The 19,797-nt window shown below is 34.8% G+C and overlaps 1 protein-coding gene across 1 annotated transcript in view; it reads left to right on the forward strand.

Moving 5' to 3' along the window:
- Nucleotides 1-19,797, forward strand: part of HDAC9 (histone deacetylase 9) — a 900,368-nt gene that overhangs the window by 730,658 nt on the left and 149,913 nt on the right. The window contains exons 22-23 of the mRNA XM_037737895.1: nt 2,596-2,715; nt 3,029-3,126. Coding sequence (XP_037593823.1) covers nt 2,596-2,715; nt 3,029-3,126 — 218 coding nt within the window. The remainder of the gene's footprint in view (nt 1-2,595; nt 2,716-3,028; nt 3,127-19,797) is intronic.

Raw genomic sequence — 19,797 nt, forward strand, 5'->3', positions numbered from 1 at the left:
GGCTTTTAACGATTCATTTTATTTCATTTCTATAGTAATTTCTCACAATCATCAATAATTTTCTTATCTTAGTTTATTATATATTTGTTACCATGCAAAAGCAAGCCTCAGATCATAACTGACCAATCAGTACTTTGAATATTTTTACAACAAGGAAAACAAGACAAAACAAAACAAAACAAAACCCAATGATATTCTTAAGGCTATACTGTAAGTTGTATCAAACAAAAGACATAATTGGATTTAACGTTTATCACTAAATATTCAGTGAATATGAATACAGAATCAAGAATTACCTGTAGCAGAATGGATTTATGTATTTTAATAATAATGTCTGTTGAAAATCTTATGCTATGGCAGGATTTTATTTCTTACTCAAAAATTTATGCAGTAGTAAGTACCCAACACATTTTTCAAGAACAAATAACTATATCTGAGAGAACATATCATTTTATATTTGTTTTAAGTAAACATTTACAGTGTCTTCAGAGAAACAAAAGTAATCAAAACAATATTCTGCTGTTCAAATTGTGGATGAATATGCTCAAACCAAATGTGTCTTGGAACTGACTAAAATTACTATTGTATAAGGGAAATGCAAATATCCCCTTAATGTTGTTTTTCAGAATACTTTATTTGTGCATTTTCTAGATATCCAGTAACAAACACAAAAGACATTGTGGCTTTAATTGTTCATCCTTGTTTACATAAAGAAAAATAGTTTAGTTATGACCTCCTTCCTTTTCTTGGTCTATTCAGAAACCCAAGAATTAATACAATTTGACTAAGATATGTTTTTTTTCCTGATGATATATGTCTTTAGCTGAAGCAGCTTTCTGGAATGATGTGTGTCTACCCAACATTGTGATTTATTAATTAATTTTGGATTTGTGTAACATTCAAAAAAGGGAAAGGACTATTGTATGTCTACCACATGGATGGCAAGCTCAATGCAGGTTTTCAGAATTCACCAAAATGAGTCTATGATAATGTCTAGTGAAGGAGTGCTGGGCTGGAGATTGGTTTGAAGACAGGTCATGTAAACCTCCTAAGGAGCAATAATGACCAATAACTCACCTCACAGGTTGGCCAAGAGGATCAAAAATATTATGAATGTAAGTTTCAGTTAACTGTATTAGGGTTAAGAGTTTGGCCTTCGGAATAGGAATTAGATCAAGACCCAGTCTTGCAACTTATTTCCTGTATAGTATTAGTAACTGAAACTCTCTGAGCCTCAGTTTACTTGTCTTTTAATTATTAAATAATCCATACAAAATAATTACATAGTGTCTGACTTAAAAATTATAGGAATCATTGTTGACACTAGTGTTATTCTATATCTTACTAATATAAAGTATGTAGTTATAAGTTTTTAAAACTTTTAAATAACAGAACCAGAAACTATATGTTTAAAGTATAGAAGTAATATTCTATTGAATACAAATATATAAATTATTCATGTTTGTAGTGGCTCTTTTTTTATTCAGAATATATTATGAGGTATATTAATTGAGTTTATTTTTTTTTATGCCTGAGGTCTTTCAGTGAAGACATTCAAAATAATGCTATTAGTTCTATTGGCTTTTTCATTTCTTATATCAATTCTGGCATGGATCTGTATCATAAAACAGTGAGAAAAAGAACTTCAAGTTTTATATGAGGCTATTTTTTTTTCTTTTGATTGGGGAACAAGACTGGTGTAGGGAAAGAAAAAAAGAGCAGGAAGAAGGCTATAAAGAAAGCCATGATATAATATTAAAATTAGGCAGATTGCATAAAACCCCATGCCATCTTTCTTCCTTGGCCCAAATAATTTAAGAGCTAATGAGCTCATGCTCCTGTGTCTTCGACTCTTGTGTTACCATGTTACCAAAATGAAATATGAAGTCCTTTTTGCATCTGGCTTCTCTTTTGAAGTGATTCTAACTGCGGAGGGATTGCTAACTGAACTGAATGCTTCAAGAAAGCCAATTTATTCAGCTGGTTGCAAAGCCTTTGACCTTAATGGTGGGACTTGGCAAATCAATGCATACACGTATGTTCAGTGTTCTGTCAAGAATTGTGAAAATGCTCTGTAAGCCATAGATCCTTCTGCAAAATACTAGTTTGTAGTTTAGTTTAAACATTAGTCTTTTTTCAGAGGCCAAAGAGGCTAGTTAATTAAGCCTGAGGGGTTATGAACTGTTGGCAGTTAATAAGTCATAAAATTCCTCCATAAAACAGGATGCGAGATTCCATCACTGAAGCAAAGAGTACAAAGAGCCGGTGTATAAATATCTAATTGTACCAAAGGACTGGGCTTTCTCAATGACTGCTCATCTGGAGTCTCCAGGGCATGCTCGCTGTGGTTTCCTGATTTTTAGAAGCCAGTTTAAAAAATGAGTGCATTAAAGGGTAATTTGCCTGAAAGTTCAGGAAGTAAAGGGGGTGGTGTGGAAGCAGGCTGAATGGGAGAAAGAAAAGAGGACCATATTGAGAAGACAGAAAATGAGAAAGAAAGTGGAGTAGAAAGATAGGGAACTAGAAATCAGAAAGGTTGTCTCCACACAAAGTTAGACATCACTGTATTTGTCATCTGTTTTCTTTTCCCTGTAGGATGTTCACCATGGAAACGGTACCCAGCAGGCCTTTTATGCTGACCCCAGCATCCTGTACATTTCACTCCATCGCTATGATGAAGGGAACTTTTTCCCTGGCAGTGGAGCCCCAAATGAGGTTCGGTTTATTTCTTTAGAGCCCCACTTTTATTTGTATCTTTCAGGTAATTGCATTGCATGATTACCCCTAATTTTCTTGTCCTTTGCTGGTGTTTTAAATTACATGAGATTACTGAATTGTCCCATGGGACCAAGAACCAGTGCAGAACAAGTGCATAACCCAGAGCACTGTTTGTCAGGGAAGGTTGGGCTGATTTGGTGTGTTGTTTGATGTTTATTTCAGGAGCTCCCATGTGCTTGTTTTCGTCTCTTCTTGCTTTCTTCCATTTGCCCTCTTCTCTGCCCACTGTGGTGTGTATCTCTTTTCCCAGGTCGGAACAGGCCTTGGAGAAGGGTACAATATAAATATTGCCTGGACAGGTGGCCTTGATCCTCCGATGGGAGATGTTGAGTACCTGGAAGCATTCAGGTTGGTACTTCTTTCTCTCTGAAAATGGCAAATTGGAAAATAAATGTCCATTGAAATAACATCAAATATGAAAGAGAAATGTAAATTTCTAATTAAGGTAAATTATTGCTCAAAGACACATAGGAATATGTCTAAGAAGAAAAGATATATCAAGAACTAGTTTTAGTTATACAGATATATTGGCCAATGGCCTATTTTCCCCATTCCCGCCCAAATAAGGAGAAAAAACGATTTTATTACTAAATAGTTCTGTCTGGAAAATTCTGCCTATGATAACATATGATGTGATTTTTATAGTAGACATTAGCATATTAATTGCCCTGAAAAAGTTTTCATTACCTATTTAATTTTGTTGAACAAGCATTTCCCAAATTTCATTGGACCACAGAATCACTTTTAACAAAGCACCATTTAGCATTCCTGGTTCTGAGGAGCTCACTCACTTTGAGAACATTGGCCTAGGCGATCTCATTTGATAGTAGGGTAAATGACTTTTGAATATTTTTCCTTTAACATTAAAACATCAACTAATTAATTGACTTCTTCCAGTTTCTCTGAAACAAAATCTACAAAATGTAACATTAAATAAAGTGCATTCACATAGCATTCTGCTTTTGTCTAAGCAAGTAACTATTAATATAAATAAGAAAAAACAAAGAGTTTTCTTTAAGAGAATTTTAAAAACAAGTATTTCTTCTCTGGAATTTAGAAAATACCAGTTTAAACATAGTCTTTTTTCAGAAGCCAATAAGTCTAGTTAATTAAACCTGAGGAGCCCCCATTGCAAGATTTTAGGAAGAGGTTTTAGCCTATTAGTAATGCATAATTTCTTGAATTTTTGATTGAGTTGAAAACAAAACAACCACATGAAAAAAACTTACAGGTATTGATAGTTTTGAAATTTGCCTTTGATAAGTTCCAATGAAAAAATCCTGTTGATGATATATTTGAAACTTAAGGAAATAATGGGAATTTATATATATATATATATTTATATATATATTTATATACATATATTTATATATTTATATATATATATATATGTTATTGCACTTTAGGTTCTGAGGTACATGTGCAGAACATGCAGGATTATTGCATAGGTACATACATGGCAATGTAGTTTGCTGCCTGCATCCCCCCATCACCTATATCTGGCATTTCTCCCCACGTTATCCCTCCCTAACCTCCTTAGCGCCCACTGTCCCTCCCCTATTTCCCCCCTAGAAACCCCAGTGAGTGATGCTCCCCTCTCTATGTCCATGTGTTATTGTTCAACACCCGCCTATGAGTAAGAACATGCAGTGTTTGATTTTCTGTTCTTGTGTCAGTTTGCTGAGAGTGATGGTTTCCAGATTCATCCATGTCCCTACAAAGGACATGAACTCATCATTTTTTATGGCTGCATAGTATTCCATAGTGTATCTGTGCCACATTTTCCTTGTCTAGTCTATCATAGATGGGCATTTGGGTTGGTTCAGGTCTTTGCTATTATAAACAGTGCCACAGTGAACATACGTGTCCATGTGTCTTTATAATAGAACAATTTATAATCCTTTGGATATATACCCAGTAATGGGATTGCTGGGTCAAATGGAATTTCTATTTCTAGGTCCTTGAGGAATCACCACACTGGCTTCCACAATGGTTGAACTAATTTACACTCCCAGCAACAGTATAAAAGTGTTCCTATTTCTCCACATCCTCTCCAGCATCTGTTGACCCCAGATTTTTTAATGATTGCCATTCTAACTGGCCTGAGATAGTATTTCAATGTGGTTTTAATTTGCATTTCTCTAATGACCAGTGATGAAGAGCATTTTTTTGTATGTTTGTTGCCTCATAAATGTCTTCTTTTGAAAAGTGTCTGCTCATGTCCTTTGCCCACTTTTGAATGGGTTTGTTTTTTTCTTGTAAATCTGTTTTAGTTCTTTGTAGATTCTCAATATTAGACCTTTGTCAAATGGATAGATTGCAAAAAATTTTTTCCATTCTGTTGGTTGCTGGTTCACTCTAATGATTGTTTCTTTTGCTGTACAGAAGCTCTGGAGTTTAATTAGATCCCGTTTGTCTATTTTGGCTTTTGTTGCCAATGCGTTTGGTGTTTTAGTCATGAAGTCCTTGCCTAGGCCTATGGTCTGAGTGATTTTGCCTAGGTTTTCTTCTAGGGTTTTTAATGGTGTTAGGTCTTATGTTTGAAGTCTTTAATCTATCTGGAGTTAATTTTAGTGTAAGCTGTCAGAAAGGGGTGGGTTTCTTTTGTCTTGTGTGTCATGCATACTTTATCTCATTTAAAGTTCATTTCTCATGAAAATCAGGTCCAGGAAAAATGACATAAAACAGCTATTTAAAAAATACATTTAAAATAAATATATTTTGCTTGGTATTCAAGGTACAATGAAAAATTCTACCCACATTTTGGAATACATACGTTGGGAAAAAATATACACAAAGACATACACAATGTTGTAGGAAAAAAAAATGGCTGGCATAAATTTATCTATTGTAAACTTGGGTTGTCTGTGAAGATATTTTGCTTTAGGAGCAAAGGAAAAAATTATGTTAAAAAAGTAGAGGCTTTAATGTTATGAATTCTCTTTTTTAACATCACAAATATTACATTTGCAAATTTCACAAGCATTATTAATATCTTGTAAGAATTTTAACAGGATAATGACTTCAATTTTATGTTACATATGAATTTATTTGTCTGCCTTCCAAGTTAACCTGGTAACTTGCATGATACACATTAAATTCTCAATCTTACTACAACATATAATCAAATCCATTAACTTTAATGAAAAATTCATAGATTTTTAAAATTATTAGAATTCTATTTTACTATAGCTTTACATAAAACTAAATCATGTGTGCACAGCAGTAAAAGGCAATTTCTATTTTGTGCCTTTGTTTTCACATCAGAAAGTGCGTGGTGCGAGATTTTTTCTTAAGAACCTCTTTGAACACAACCATTTTATTAAATAATGTAAAAGCAGATACTAAGTGTAAGGTTTATTGCTGATGTAAAATGAGGAAACTGAGGCAAGTATGAGAAAATGAGAAGCCAATTTATTCAGCTCCTGGGTGAGGTTCTGTGGTCCAGGAAGGGGCCAAAGAAGTCCCTGGCTGTTTAGGTCCCGGGGTTTTATGGGGAGGGAAGGAGATTGATTGGCTATTGGGGAAACAAAGCAAAGGCAATTTTATTGGCTGTCAGGAAGCAGGAAGTACCTGAAACTAGTTGCTATTGGTAGACGGGTGGGAATTTGGGTAAGTGGGCCTTGATTGACTGTTGGAGAAACAAAGTGAAGGCCATCTTATTGGCTATTACGAAGCAGAAATGCCTGGAGCTGGTGGTTATGGGTAGGCGGGCAGGACCTTGGGTAAGCGGGCCTTCCAGGGGCATACAGAGCAGACTGCTACTGGGCAGGGTCTGATGGGGCTTCTTTAAAAAATTTTCCTGCAGGGTTTATCAACAGCGGGCTGGTGGTTGAATGCATAATGTAGTGCTGAATGTGGGCTTTGGTCTGGTATGCGGAGGTGGGTGCGGGGAATCGTGCGGTAAGGCCCGATAACGATCTTGAGTGATGACGCAGTTATCAGGCGCGGAGAGAGATGGATGTGTCCGTTTAACACTGTGAGGCAGCCGACCTTACACTAAGTGCACGTATTATTTTGTGATTTAAATGGTAAATGAATTAAGTACTCCTGAATGTGGTCAACTATTCTCAAGAATGGCACCTTCCCTTTGCCTGGAAGGTGAATACTTCATATTAGCAAACTTTTCTAAGCTTCCCAGTGTGTCTCCTTTACTTGAGTTTAATTAGAGAAGTGGCATTATTTAGCTAGGCTGTAGAAATTTAAATTTCTGGCTTTCAATGTCCGTATTTATTTAAGAATCAGATTTAATTTATAATAATCCAGCCACTTTTGAACTATCCCATGTCTACTTTTCATCATTTATGACTAGAAGTATTTGTAAATTTGTTATGGATAGGTCAAACAGATAAGCCATTCATTTCAAAAATCATCACTGAACACACATTACATGCCAGGCACTGTGGTAAGCACTTGGAATTCAGAGCTGTTGTTACTTTCAGGGATCATTATACAAGTCATTCTTACTGTTCTAGAGAACAGAAGTGCTTAGAGCAGGTAAAATGATTAACTCATCTTGAATGGTTTCAAGAAAGGTTTAATCAAGTATTGTTCAATGTGTGCTCCTAAAGATGAGTGGGAATTTTAAAGGGGAAAAAGGGAATTGGAGTCAGGAAGGATTCATACTGAGCAGAGAGGGTAGACTGTGAAATGCATGGAGTCATGAAATGATCTTTCTCCGTTGGCTCAAGAACATGATGGTGGGATTGGTAGAAAGAAAGCAGAGAGGGTAGACTGTGAAATGCATGGAGTCATGAAATGATCTTTCTCTGTTGGCTCAAGAACACGATGGTGGGATTGGTAGAAAGAAAGTGAATCATGCATTATAAACTCTTATGCAGGCAAAAGATAGCCCATCTATATACGTATAAACTCCTTTGCCAATTTGGGCTTAGACAGACTCCCAAATAATTTTTAATGTAGTATTATTTTCTAAGCTTATCCTTAATACAATTCTTGTTTCCTAGTATTGAACCAGAAGAGCTTTCTAGCATCTGTGTGTGGGTGCCAGAAATGGAGGTGGGGGAAAAGAGCAAACGGTGCCTTTTCTTTTTTCTTAGTTTTTAATTGTTTCTAGACTGTCATAAGTATGTTTTGAAGGAAAGCCTCTCTCCTTGTAAAGATACATTTATAGTGGGACATAAGATGACTGCTTAGTTTACCAGCCAGAATTTGTCACATATATTGCCTTTGTGGTTTCTGTTATGTGCTTTTTCTATGGCAAAAAAGAAAGCATAGACAAATCAAACATTTCACATGTATTATGAGCTTTAATATAGTTTTTAAAATATAATAGAATAACTAAATGATTTAAAATGACTATTTCTTCCAAGCACTTGTCATTCATCTCTGAAATAATTGAAGGATATGCTTAAGATTCTTCATGAGCATTCTTAAAATATTCAGTATCAAATATCTTTTATGTTTAAGATACATTTCCAAGGTTACCATTGTATAAAATAATTATGACTATTTTTATTGAGATCTTACATTCAAGGTCCTAAATTAGAAACTTTATAGATATTATAGCTAATTCTTAAGTGCTTTATATAAGTCACTAAATGGAAGGTCGATAATGTGAACTCAGTTTATGATGCTACAATCTATGCTCCTTTTGTCACATGACATTGCTACTCTCTTCTTTTATGACTTAAAATACTCAGGAATAATAAAGCACAGTGACTTTTTACCACAGTGTAAGACCTTCGTGCCTACATAGCCTCCCAACCTAAGGCACAAATGCCTAGTGAACAACATGGCAGAGAAGAGCTATTGAATGGTATTTCGTTGAGTGAGTCAATGAATGAATGAATGAATGAATCAGAGAAGAAGAGGGAGTAGTGTTGGCAATAGGAGCACTGTCAAACTGAAATATTAAGTGAACCTAGCAAAATCTGAGGGAACTACCGTGGCTTCTCAAAAACTATACTTTAAAAAGAACTCTGAACAGATATCTATTCGTTTTGTTATAAGAATGTCAGACTTCTTTTTATTCAATAAATCTTTTGTTGAATTCCTGCTAAGCAATCTGTGTTTCAGTCATTTCAAAAGGATGTTTCAATGGTTTTATACTCTCACAGTCCATTGATGGGAATTGGATGCATCATATTTTCTAAAGACTAATTCTTTAAGAGTACTGCAAATGTTAAAGTGATTATGTCAGACCATTTGAATGGTTTGTTTGTAGTGGGGGAGAGACAGTATGAATCTCGTGCTTCTGTTTAAATCTGAGAAAAGTATCTTCAAATGTTTAAAAAATAAGTAGCCATTTCCAATGAATATTAGTAGTCCTTGAAATTATACCTATTTTATTGAATAAATAAACAAATGACTGAATGGAGGACAATCCCTGTGTGGCACATTTTAATTTCAAGGAAGGAAATATAAGCCCCTTAAATTCAGCAGGTTTTAATGAAATAATTAAAGTGACCCATTGATATATACTAAGGACTAGCTAAAGCAAGGTTATAGATCTATTGATTTGGGTTCTTTAAATGTAAACAAGTTCTAATTTTAAAAATCATCTTTTCAAGTCAGTATGTTGTAGTATGTAGCTACCTTAATTAATATTTGTTATTGATACATATTTTCAATAGACAATGGATCTGTACATATCAGCTCTTCAGGAAAGTTCATCTCAGGGGAAAACTCTGATCCAGAAGGGCTCTCCTGCACTGAGGCTATCAGTATCCCAACTCAAAAGGGGACTTTGAGAGAGTTGTCTAGTAGAGGTAATACATATTTAGTCAAAATTTTGGCTATTATTGAAAACTACCGATTTTTATTTTATTGATTTATGTAATAGCTGTATTTAATCAAAATGCTATGTGCTTCTAAATTTAGGCTTTGCTAAAATATTTTGGACATATAATTAACTAGAATTTTTAGAAATTTAATCTTTTTGCTGCATAGCCAAAACTGTTCAACCATTTGAGCACATACAAGCAGCCCAGTTTCTATCTCTTTCTCCTGTCTTGAGTTCCTGTTTGCTTTAATGACATAAGCAAAATTAAAATCCATTAATACAAAACTGTGATTAGAAATCTGTCCAGATATCCTGTCTATTCTTAGTTCACCAGTCCAAGTGCCAATTCTGTTCCTGATGCTGAGTCTTTAATACAGGAATCATGGCTTCCTGGGATCCTCCTCTGCTTATAACAAAAATCCAAAAAGGACATTTAACTCAAGTGCAGAATGAAATAAAACCTTTTATAGTCACATCCATAGAGCAAGTTCTCCTTGGACAACTTGTCAGCAGTGGTCAGCCTAGAGATTTCTTAAAATGGTTGGGCTTACCACGGAATGATAGTGGATAATTTGGGGCAGGGCTCATAAGTAAGTAAAATACTTTTTTTCTCTCATTCTTATTTTATAAAATATATCATCATTATTCTGGCTAATTTTTAGAAGATTAACTTCTAAATATTCTTGTTATATGTATAAACTGAAAAAGAGTTTCTAAATTATATTTGAGAGATAAAATGGGACCGTAAGTAAATATTTAGATTAACTCTTCTGGTAATGACAACTAAGTAAATACTGTTTTTTGGTTATTGTTCTTATTTTTTATATTTTCATGATAAGTGAATGTAAAATAATACCACTGTAAAAACAACAATATAATAATAATAACATAGTAATAGAGAGTATTTGTTGAGGATTTAATTTTTGCTAGTTGTTTATTTTTTAAAAAATCTTTACAAGTCCTTGAGTTAGGTGCTCTTGTTTTCAAGAAGCAGGTTACCATGCTTCTTGAGTTTTGGTAGGTTTCCAGATGTCACACTGCTGGTATATAGTGATCAGGGGTTCATGGCAGCAAGTGTGATTGTGGAAGCAGTACTTCACTGGTCCCAAGCCATACAGGAACTATATAGTTCCAGTGTCATGAGTACAGGATAATAAAACAATAACATAATGAAAAAGTCTTTGCAATGCATTTTAGTCTATTTAGCTTTGGCTTGGACATCTAAGCTATTAAGCACCCAAAATTGAAAATTTAGACTTTTACTACTCTTGATATCTCCAAGCCACTTCTCCTATGTGCCTTCTCTTCATCTGACATAGGAAGAGCCTATCAAATTAAATCCTGGGGTCCTTTTTTCCTTTTGATAACCATTCTAATTATAATGGGGATATAAATTTTTTCATCTTTGTTAAAAGAAATATTCTTATGTATGCATTTAGATTTTGTGGAAGGGATATTTAATTGAACTTCAAAAATACCAAATTAAATTTTAATAGAATGTATGGTGATAAAAATAATGAAATCATGATTTATTTCAAAATAAATCATGATTTCATTGTCATCTAAAAGTCATACTCAATACTGTCAAATGATTTGGGATCTTATTTTGTCACTCAGAGCTGTGGTTGATGCTTCTCAGTCTTGCAATGAATTCTCAATTGTTAGTGACAACTAAATATATTAAGCTCATGATATTATGTATTTTCCCAAGGATGTTGAAGACATTTTGAGAAAGAGGGTGGAGTTTCTTGAAACAATTTGCCAATATGAAATACTGTACATATCAAATTGGCCCCACTACCATCTTTCCCAGACCATTTATCATACCTCACAAATCAAGCCCACATTTTTTCTTTCTGAAAGACTTGACTAATAAAGAAGATGTGGGCTTCAAATTTGAACTTGTCAGTCAATCTTAGTAACAAAGCAGTAATGATTTTCATCTATTAACATTTTATTTCAGTAAAAAGCAATACATGTGAATTTATTGCCAGTGTGAGCCAATTATTCACTGTCCAGATTCCATTCTGCATTTTCAGTATGTTGAGATGTTTCAAGAAGTTTTATCAAAGCCAGTCAGAAGAAAAAAAAAATCCATAGGAATAAATTTGAGAAAGCTATCAGTTCTATCTGCTCTCTAGCTTCAAAAATAAATACAGTTTAAGGACATTTTTTTCTCCATCTGTTTGGCATATTGTACCAATTTTCATCATCAAAAAATGACAATTTCTAGGTGTGTGTCTCTAGATACCCTTAGAATTTTTGCTCTTTGACCCTGAGAGTAAATTGATCTTATGCACACCTGTCTTCCTAGGGAAACTTGCAAACTTGATTTTTGAGCCAAGCATCAAAGAGATATGATATTATTAGACAGCATAGAGCTCAGGTAAAAAGTCCAGGAAGTATCTTGAAGTGCTTGAAGTTTTGAAAGGGAAGTGATATCTGCAGTGAAGAACTATTTAAAGTAGATCAAATGCTACAACTTACTTTTTATTATTATTTTTAAAAGGTCAGATCAGGTATAAAAATTTTAAGACAATATTTTTTCTTTGCCTTAGAATGTTCTAAAGCCAAAAATTTTCAGAATCTATATAGCAATTAAACAATTCCAAATAACGGGGACTAATTAAAAGCATAGCTATGTTTCATTAATTCTTTTCTCTAGAAGTTCTCTCTAAGAAAAAGGTAATTTGTAAGCCTAAAAATGATTTGTTTTTATTTTCCAGATGAAACACTAAATTATATAACACTTGCCTTGCACAAAATCCTCTCAATGTATAATACTTTGAAATATCAGGAAATGAAATATTTTTATGGAATATTATTGTGGAGCATTGTTAGGCCAGAAATAGCAGATTTTTTGGACTGTCAAGGAGCTTACATCAATTCATTGACTTAAATAAGCTAATTTAGTAATAATGAAATTGTTGTGTAGTTAATGATGACATGAGATGGCCAGAATGGAAGGTAAATATAATTCATAAAGTATAGAATCACACTTTTTTTCAGAGTTCTAGTGAATGTTTTAAAATTTGCTTCATTTACTGGTAAGATAAAGCTCTTATATAAATAAAAGTTAACTTATCCTTTACTTCATTGAACAGTTGTTTATTAACAAAATTTCAATGTCTTTGGGTCATAGATTATTTTTTTTTCTTTTTCCATTTATTTATTTTATTGCATTTTAGGTTTGGGGGTACATGTGAAGAACATGCAAGATTGTTGCATAGGTACACATGTGGCAGTGTGATTTGCTGCCTTCCTCCCCATCACCAATTACCCTCTTTTTCTATGATTTTACATCTGAAGTTTTCTACTACTAGATTTATTGAGATGACAAATAATCTGAAAAAAGGGATTGGATGTTTGTTTTAATATGCCATAGATATAAATTTATAGTCCCTTTTCTGAGAACTAGATAAATGTAATGGCTTACTAGTATTGGAATTTATATATTGACTTTCTCACATGGAGGAATCAGTCTCCTGAAAGCTTTGCTCACCTGAAGGTCTGTTCAGATATTACATCTGAGGTGCAGAGCTGAAGTTCACACTTTTCTTTCAGAAAGTAGTTCAAGTCTTTGCATGACATCAAACGAAAATGATAGACCCAGTCTTCCATTTTTCATACCAATGATTTGATGTCGGATAGATGAAACTTATAAATCAACATCTGTTTTCATTTAGGCAGAAATTTAAACTTTTCTGGCACTATTCTAGAAGGGTAATGGCTTGTCCTTGTATCCATTAGGAATCTCCCCATCTTTTTTGTAGGCCCTGCAGTACCGGGTATTGGTTGTCTAAACATCTATTCCAAAGAGCAGCACTACTGTTGTAAAGCCATATGGAGGCTGGTGAGCTTATAGGAGGGTGACAAAACTTCTAATGGGAAGACTTAGCAAAATGGCATTTGTCCCATTATCACTCATATCTCAACTTCAAAGTGAAGAGGAGAAGAGGGGAAATGGATTATTCAGTCCACATTTAAGCACAGCAGAATGTTAAATCTACATCTCAATTTGAAGATATTTTGCATCCCAGAACACTTTGGAAAAGGCCATCAGGAAAATAACATGCACACATTATCTTTCCCATTAAAGAAACATATTGTTGCACTTGAAAATAAAATGTTGGCTCACCTAGGATGTATATTTTTAGTTGGTCCATAACTCTTTTAAAATTAAAGCAATTCTGGAGTTACTGAAATGGACTGTGCTTCAGAAACAAAAGAACGTTTTTACTCGAACAGAAGCCAAAAGCAAATAAATGAAGAAGAGTTCATTCAAAACCAAGAGCAACAAGAATAGAACAGGCACAGATATATAATTTGAAAGTTTTCTTACCCAAAGAGAGCTGGTTTCTTATCCTTCTGTATTTTTAGTTTCAGAAAGTCTCTTAGATTTAGAGTTGCCTCATTAGGCCTCTGATTTTGCTTTATATACCCATGTCCTCTCCCTTGTAGAAGTTTCTGACACTGTAAATTATATTTCAGGATTTCTAAAATCAAAACAGCATTGGAGAAATTATTCAGTGATGCCTTCCTTTCTGATAAATATGACACCATAATAGTAGATGAAAAAGACTGGAACAGAAATAATAAAATCTGGCATGCATCATATTTTACTGACTCAATTTCAATTAACTGATTAAATTCTAAATTATTCAGAGAACTGAAGTCTGACAAAAGTTTGTTAATATATACCATTTAGTTTTGTTTTTTGAGGATGTGACAGTTATAAAAATCAAATGATTATGTGTAGAATCAAAAAATGATATGACAGAAGGATCACTCACCGGCTAATCTCAATTTTTTAAAAGTAAGAAATTAATATTTTGTCTCCCTTCTAAGTTACACACACACATACACACATGCAGAAGGGGGGAGAGAGAGAGAGAGGGAGTTTGGCACAGTTCTCTAAACATGCTTTAGAAGAAATTAAAATATGAAGAAATCATCCCATTGTAAGAGCTGAACATAAAATCTGCACCAAGCTTGAAGGGCTTATGTGGCCCAATTTAAAATTTTGTTGTTTTATAATAACTTTGGAGAATTGTATTGTTCCTTATAAAATGCCCACATGTTCTCCTTTGGAATAGCTCCAGACTGTAACTGAACCACGAGGTTGCCTCCTGGTGCTTTATGTATTGTTTAATTGTTTGCCTTTGGTGGATGTTTTTATTAAAAGCCTATTATTTAGGATAAGACCAAAGTGTCATTTTAATAACAGAAGCAGAGCTGTTTGGTCTCATAGTGTTTTTTCATAGGTGTGTTAGTGAATACTAGATACAGCTAATGAGCCGGCTGAAAATTTTTCTTGTAATACTTCAAAAAGAGCAACAACAACAACAACAAACAAAACCCTTGATTTTTATTTTCCTCCAATAAAACATGACTAGATTGGCTAGAAGAGCTGAGAGTCTCCATGGCTGTGGCCAGGCCTGGAGGGAAGAAAGCTATCTGTGGATGTTCATCTGCTCTGTCTGTGTTTTGTTCCAGGAGGAGTTTGTTTGGAGTCACATGCACTCTTGTACACATGGCCATAGCAAGCCTCAGGAGCTGGGGGGTTTGGGGGGCAGCAGTGAAAGCCCTGTGTCACTAGGGCCATATGGGCCTCCTGGGATGTGTACCAAGCCTACGAAGGGTTTAGTCGATATCAGAGTTACAAAGTTCTTCATGTCTTCCCTCTGCCCACAATCCAGTTGCAAGATAATTACCTTAGCTCAGATAATTCTGACTGTAAATTGGATATGGGAAAAGTTTTTAATTCAATGATTTTAATTTTAAATATTCTTCTCCTCCCTGAATATTTTCTTTTCTGGAGCGGTATCACCATATCACTCACTGATTCCTCAGAATTTGGCTCTGGAAAGAATTCATAATGTTCCCTAGCAGTTCCTTGCCACAAAGAGCAAGCAAGAGTTTGATTAGTCCTTGTCCTCCCAAGCTAGTCTTTGTGACTGGGACCCACCTTCAGACAAAAAAACTTAAAGGCAATATACCTTGAGATAATTTCTAGGACTTGAATGACCTCATTAAATTCCAACTCTAGATATCATGTAGACATTTGAGGAAATATGATTATTGACAAAATGTAAGCCCATTATACACTATATCACTTCAAAAGGAGAAAGGCCATTAGGACATAATTACATCAGAAACAGTATACACATTTGGCTGGTTTATAAACTGTCACTTTCAGAAGTATGAAGACTTATAAAAGTTTCCAAAGGTTCCATTATAACCCTATTTCCAACAGTATTCTCTGACAAACTAAATAAATTACTGCATGTATTGGACCTTTGAGGCTTGGGGCAAAGAATGGAAAAATTATTTACAAAAGCTTGAAAATATTTAATCACTAGAGGCAGGGGGGCAACAGTGTTTTAATTAGCAAGTCCTCAGGCCATTGGCTGACTAGAGGCTTTCTCAAACAACCACACAAATGCACTGAATAGCTGTTTGCCAGCCTTAGGGTCAGGCCTGAGATGAAACAGATAAGATAATTGGCTCTAATGAAATCCAGAAGGCCTTGGCTTTCTTGTTTGAGCTTGGATTTGAAAAGTGCGTGTGGAAGTGAGGCTTAATTCAAACCAGAACTGAGCTAGGCCCGTTTCTCAGTGACTTTGATATTGTTTGAAGTTCTAAAAGTGTTCGCCACACCACTAGCCTGCTGGGCTGGGCCTCCCTGGTACCCTTAATTACTAAGCTTTATTGCTGACTTTACTACACAGGAAAGGGGCCATTATATGTTCCATCAACATCAGCTCTTCTCAGATTGGAGGAAAGGGCAGGGTTAAAGGCCACTGTAGGAAGGCAAAAACTTCACTTTGAGGTAGTCAGATCATTTACCAGTGTTGAATTTCACCGTTATGCACATACATTCCTTACAACACAGAAGCCCAATTTCCATTTTTTTAAACAAGTGATTACTTTTCAAAACATTTTTGTTTGTGCCTTTTTTCCCTTTCTTTTTTTTAAGAGAGAACGTTTATTTTTAAGGGCTGAAATGATTGCACATGATACACTGAAAAAAAAAAAAGTGTAACACCTCCCAATTAATCATTACACCAGAAGGTCTGGTTGGATTCTGTAATAAGGAGTATTATTAATGCCCCTTTGAAGTGGAAATAAGTGAGGAACCCTCCTGTGGTGTGAGAGTTGTCCTGACACCCTGAGGAATAAAGATATCTCAGGAGACTCTACAAAATTAAATCCCAGCTTCTAGAATCTCTCACAAAGTGGTTGCACAGAAGTGCTCCCAATCCAGTTTGAAGCCAAGAAGCAAAAACGAGGAAGTCTCCCTCTGAGGGGTCAGCTGTGGCGTTACTGAGGATTCCATCCTCCCCAGTCTCGCTGCTGCTCTGCCTTTGGTCCAGCTGGTAAAATGGATTATGCATCCGAATGAATTAGTAATTATCCAGTCCTTATTTCTCTCAGACAAGGATCTGGTTATGCTATGAAAGCCCAGGGACATGGGGTCCAGTCCTATTTCCTTCCCTATTTGTCACCTTTGGTTAGGAAAGTCATGAGCAATACTATTAGACTTAACTCGTTATAAAAGAACAAGTTGAGTATTTTTTGCATTTAAATAAATTTGACATTAATGTGATCCGATTTCATCCATGATCCTGCAAACCATTTATCCAGTGCTCCTATCTGGGTACTGTTGTGCACAAGTGGATTGGGTCCTAGGTCTCCACTATAGTGATGTGTGTCTGAGCCTAAGGAACCATGTTAGGAACCCAGGGAGACCAGTAGTAGGAAGACAAAACTGAGCTTCTGCTTCCTAACCTTTCCTAAGTGGAATGAAGGAGACCCTATGCAGATTTTTGCCAGTGATGAACATGATATCGCTCTGATCAGAAGAAGAATCTAATAATACTCAGCTCATTTTAAGTATATATGTTTTTCATTAGGAACTGTTATGGACTAAATGTGTTCCCCCAAAACATGTATGTTGAACCCCAACCCTCAATGTGATCGTGTTTGGAGTTCGGGCTTGTTGGTGATAATTAGGGTTAGATGGAATCTTGAAGGTGGGGCCCTGCAGTGATGGGATTAGGTGCCCTTTTAAGCAGTGACACCAGAGAGCTTGCTTCCTTGCTGTCTCTCAACTTACACACACTAAGACAAGGCCATGTGTGCACGCAGCGAGATAGGACTGTTTTCAATCCAGGAAGAGTGTTCTTATCAGGACCCAACCATCCTGGCACACTGACCTTGAACTTCTAGCAACCAGCACTGTGAGAAAATTATTTTTTGTTCTTTAAACTACACACTTGGTGGTAATTTTTTTTTTTTTAGATAGCAGCCTAAACAGAGTTAGACAAGCACTACGATCTTTAACATGAGAGACCAAACAAACCACTAATGGGCTTAAATTTGAGTTACCAAAAAAGTATCTTCCAAACCATATTCTGTTAAACACTAGGTACAAGAAGTATTAATAAGTGTTTCTCAACAATAAATAATATTTTATAGTGAAAAATCTCTTATTGAAGATCTATAATATATAAATGAATCTTAACAACTATAGGAATTACAGTAGTAATTTTACATTATTTAACACATTCTTTCTTTAAATTATTTGACTATGGATCTCCCAGCTCCTCATATCTCCTTACCCAATACTTATAAATATCATGAAAAGTAACGTCCTATAGAACACATTTTGAAAAATTCTGATAGTTATAAGTGGCAAACTTAGTGGGTATTTTAAACAGTCCATCATTAATTCAGTACACATGATAAAATAAAAGTAAGTAAAACACATCTGCCCTTAAGATTCTCACAGTCAATTTAATAAAATAAGTACATTATATTACATTCCATTGTAATATCATATTATCACATAAACTGAGCATACCATAGTCCATATTCTACAGATAGTCTCCTCCATTTTCCACTGGTTACATCTGAGTGGTTTTTGATAACACACCCTAAAGACAAAGAAGAAAAGGAGGAGAAACAGAATTAACAAGAGAGGGAAAAGTGTCAGTTTCCTTTGCTATCACTGTTAAATGACTGTAAATTTTCTTAGGATAAAATTACTGCCATTCAAAATTACAGTAAATTGGTAATAATTTACAGTCATGTATTTTTTGTTTCAGCTGTGCATATTTTGTTTCAGCTTAAGTATGGGCATGTATCTACCACACTTATTCCAGATCAGCTATGATATATAAAAAAGATGGCTTTGTTTTTTTCTTAAACTCTTACAATTAGCAACTAATGGTAGTATGAATATATAATTAGTTTTATGGGTAAATCCATTTGTGGGCTTACAAACTTTTAAGACTTCATTTGTTATTCATAACTACATTTTGCTGAGAAAAAAAATACTTGTTTATGTCAAAAAGGGGAGAGTTTCCATTAAGTTCATACTCTATGATGAGAAAGCACACCCTGAATTAAGACATTAAGTATTAAAATATTTTACTTTTACAGGTTAGAAAAGAACTTGGCTTTAGGAGTGGACCCTATGTGTATCATGGTGTGACAATGCCATTTTGTTTCCAAAGATAACATTTGTAGATGTACAGATGTTCTGAACTTTATTAAACCACAGCTGTGGTTATCACATATTTATTCAAAAGATATTACAGCTATCAAAGCAGCATGTCTGCAAAGTCCTTAGTAGTTTGCTTAAATTACTCTTTCACTTTACTGTATATATAAGTATTCAACCAGTGTCTTTAGGATATTCATATAGGTTGAATTATATAAATGGGAGAAAAGCCTAAGTAAACACAAACAAGCAAACAAGAAGCATTATTTATATGGAAGCATTCAGAAGTCTTGAATAGCATTATGACAAATGAGACTTTATGACATTTTATAGGTTCACAAAAAAGAGAGAGAGTAAATACTTTCCTTGAATAACACAAAATCATGCAGCTTTTCTTGGCACATTAATTCTTATTCCAACTATCTGAATATGGGGTGTGCTTGGGCAATCATGGTGTGGCTGAAATATGGAATATTCATGGGTCACAGACTCTTGTGCTTCTTGTTCTGGGAGAGGCAGAGGTATGACAATGACCTCTCAAAAATGATAGTGTAGGGGAGGAGTAAACCTACAAAATGCTTTCTTCTGTGGACCGTTAGTAGATTTTTCCTGAGCCAAACATTTTGAAGAAGTGTCTTTTTCTCAAAGCTCAAAAACTCTGCATCTATTGTCATATTTTACTTGTTCTCAAATATCCTTATGAATTGGACGTGGTACTTTTAAAAATCACACAAGAAGTTAGTCAAATGTCTAGAATAGAAGCTTC

Source organism: Cebus imitator, unplaced genomic scaffold, assembly GCF_001604975.1.
Source record: "Cebus imitator isolate Cc_AM_T3 unplaced genomic scaffold, Cebus_imitator-1.0 Scaffold45, whole genome shotgun sequence".
In the NCBI taxonomy this organism is placed as follows: Eukaryota; Metazoa; Chordata; class Mammalia; order Primates; family Cebidae; genus Cebus; species Cebus imitator.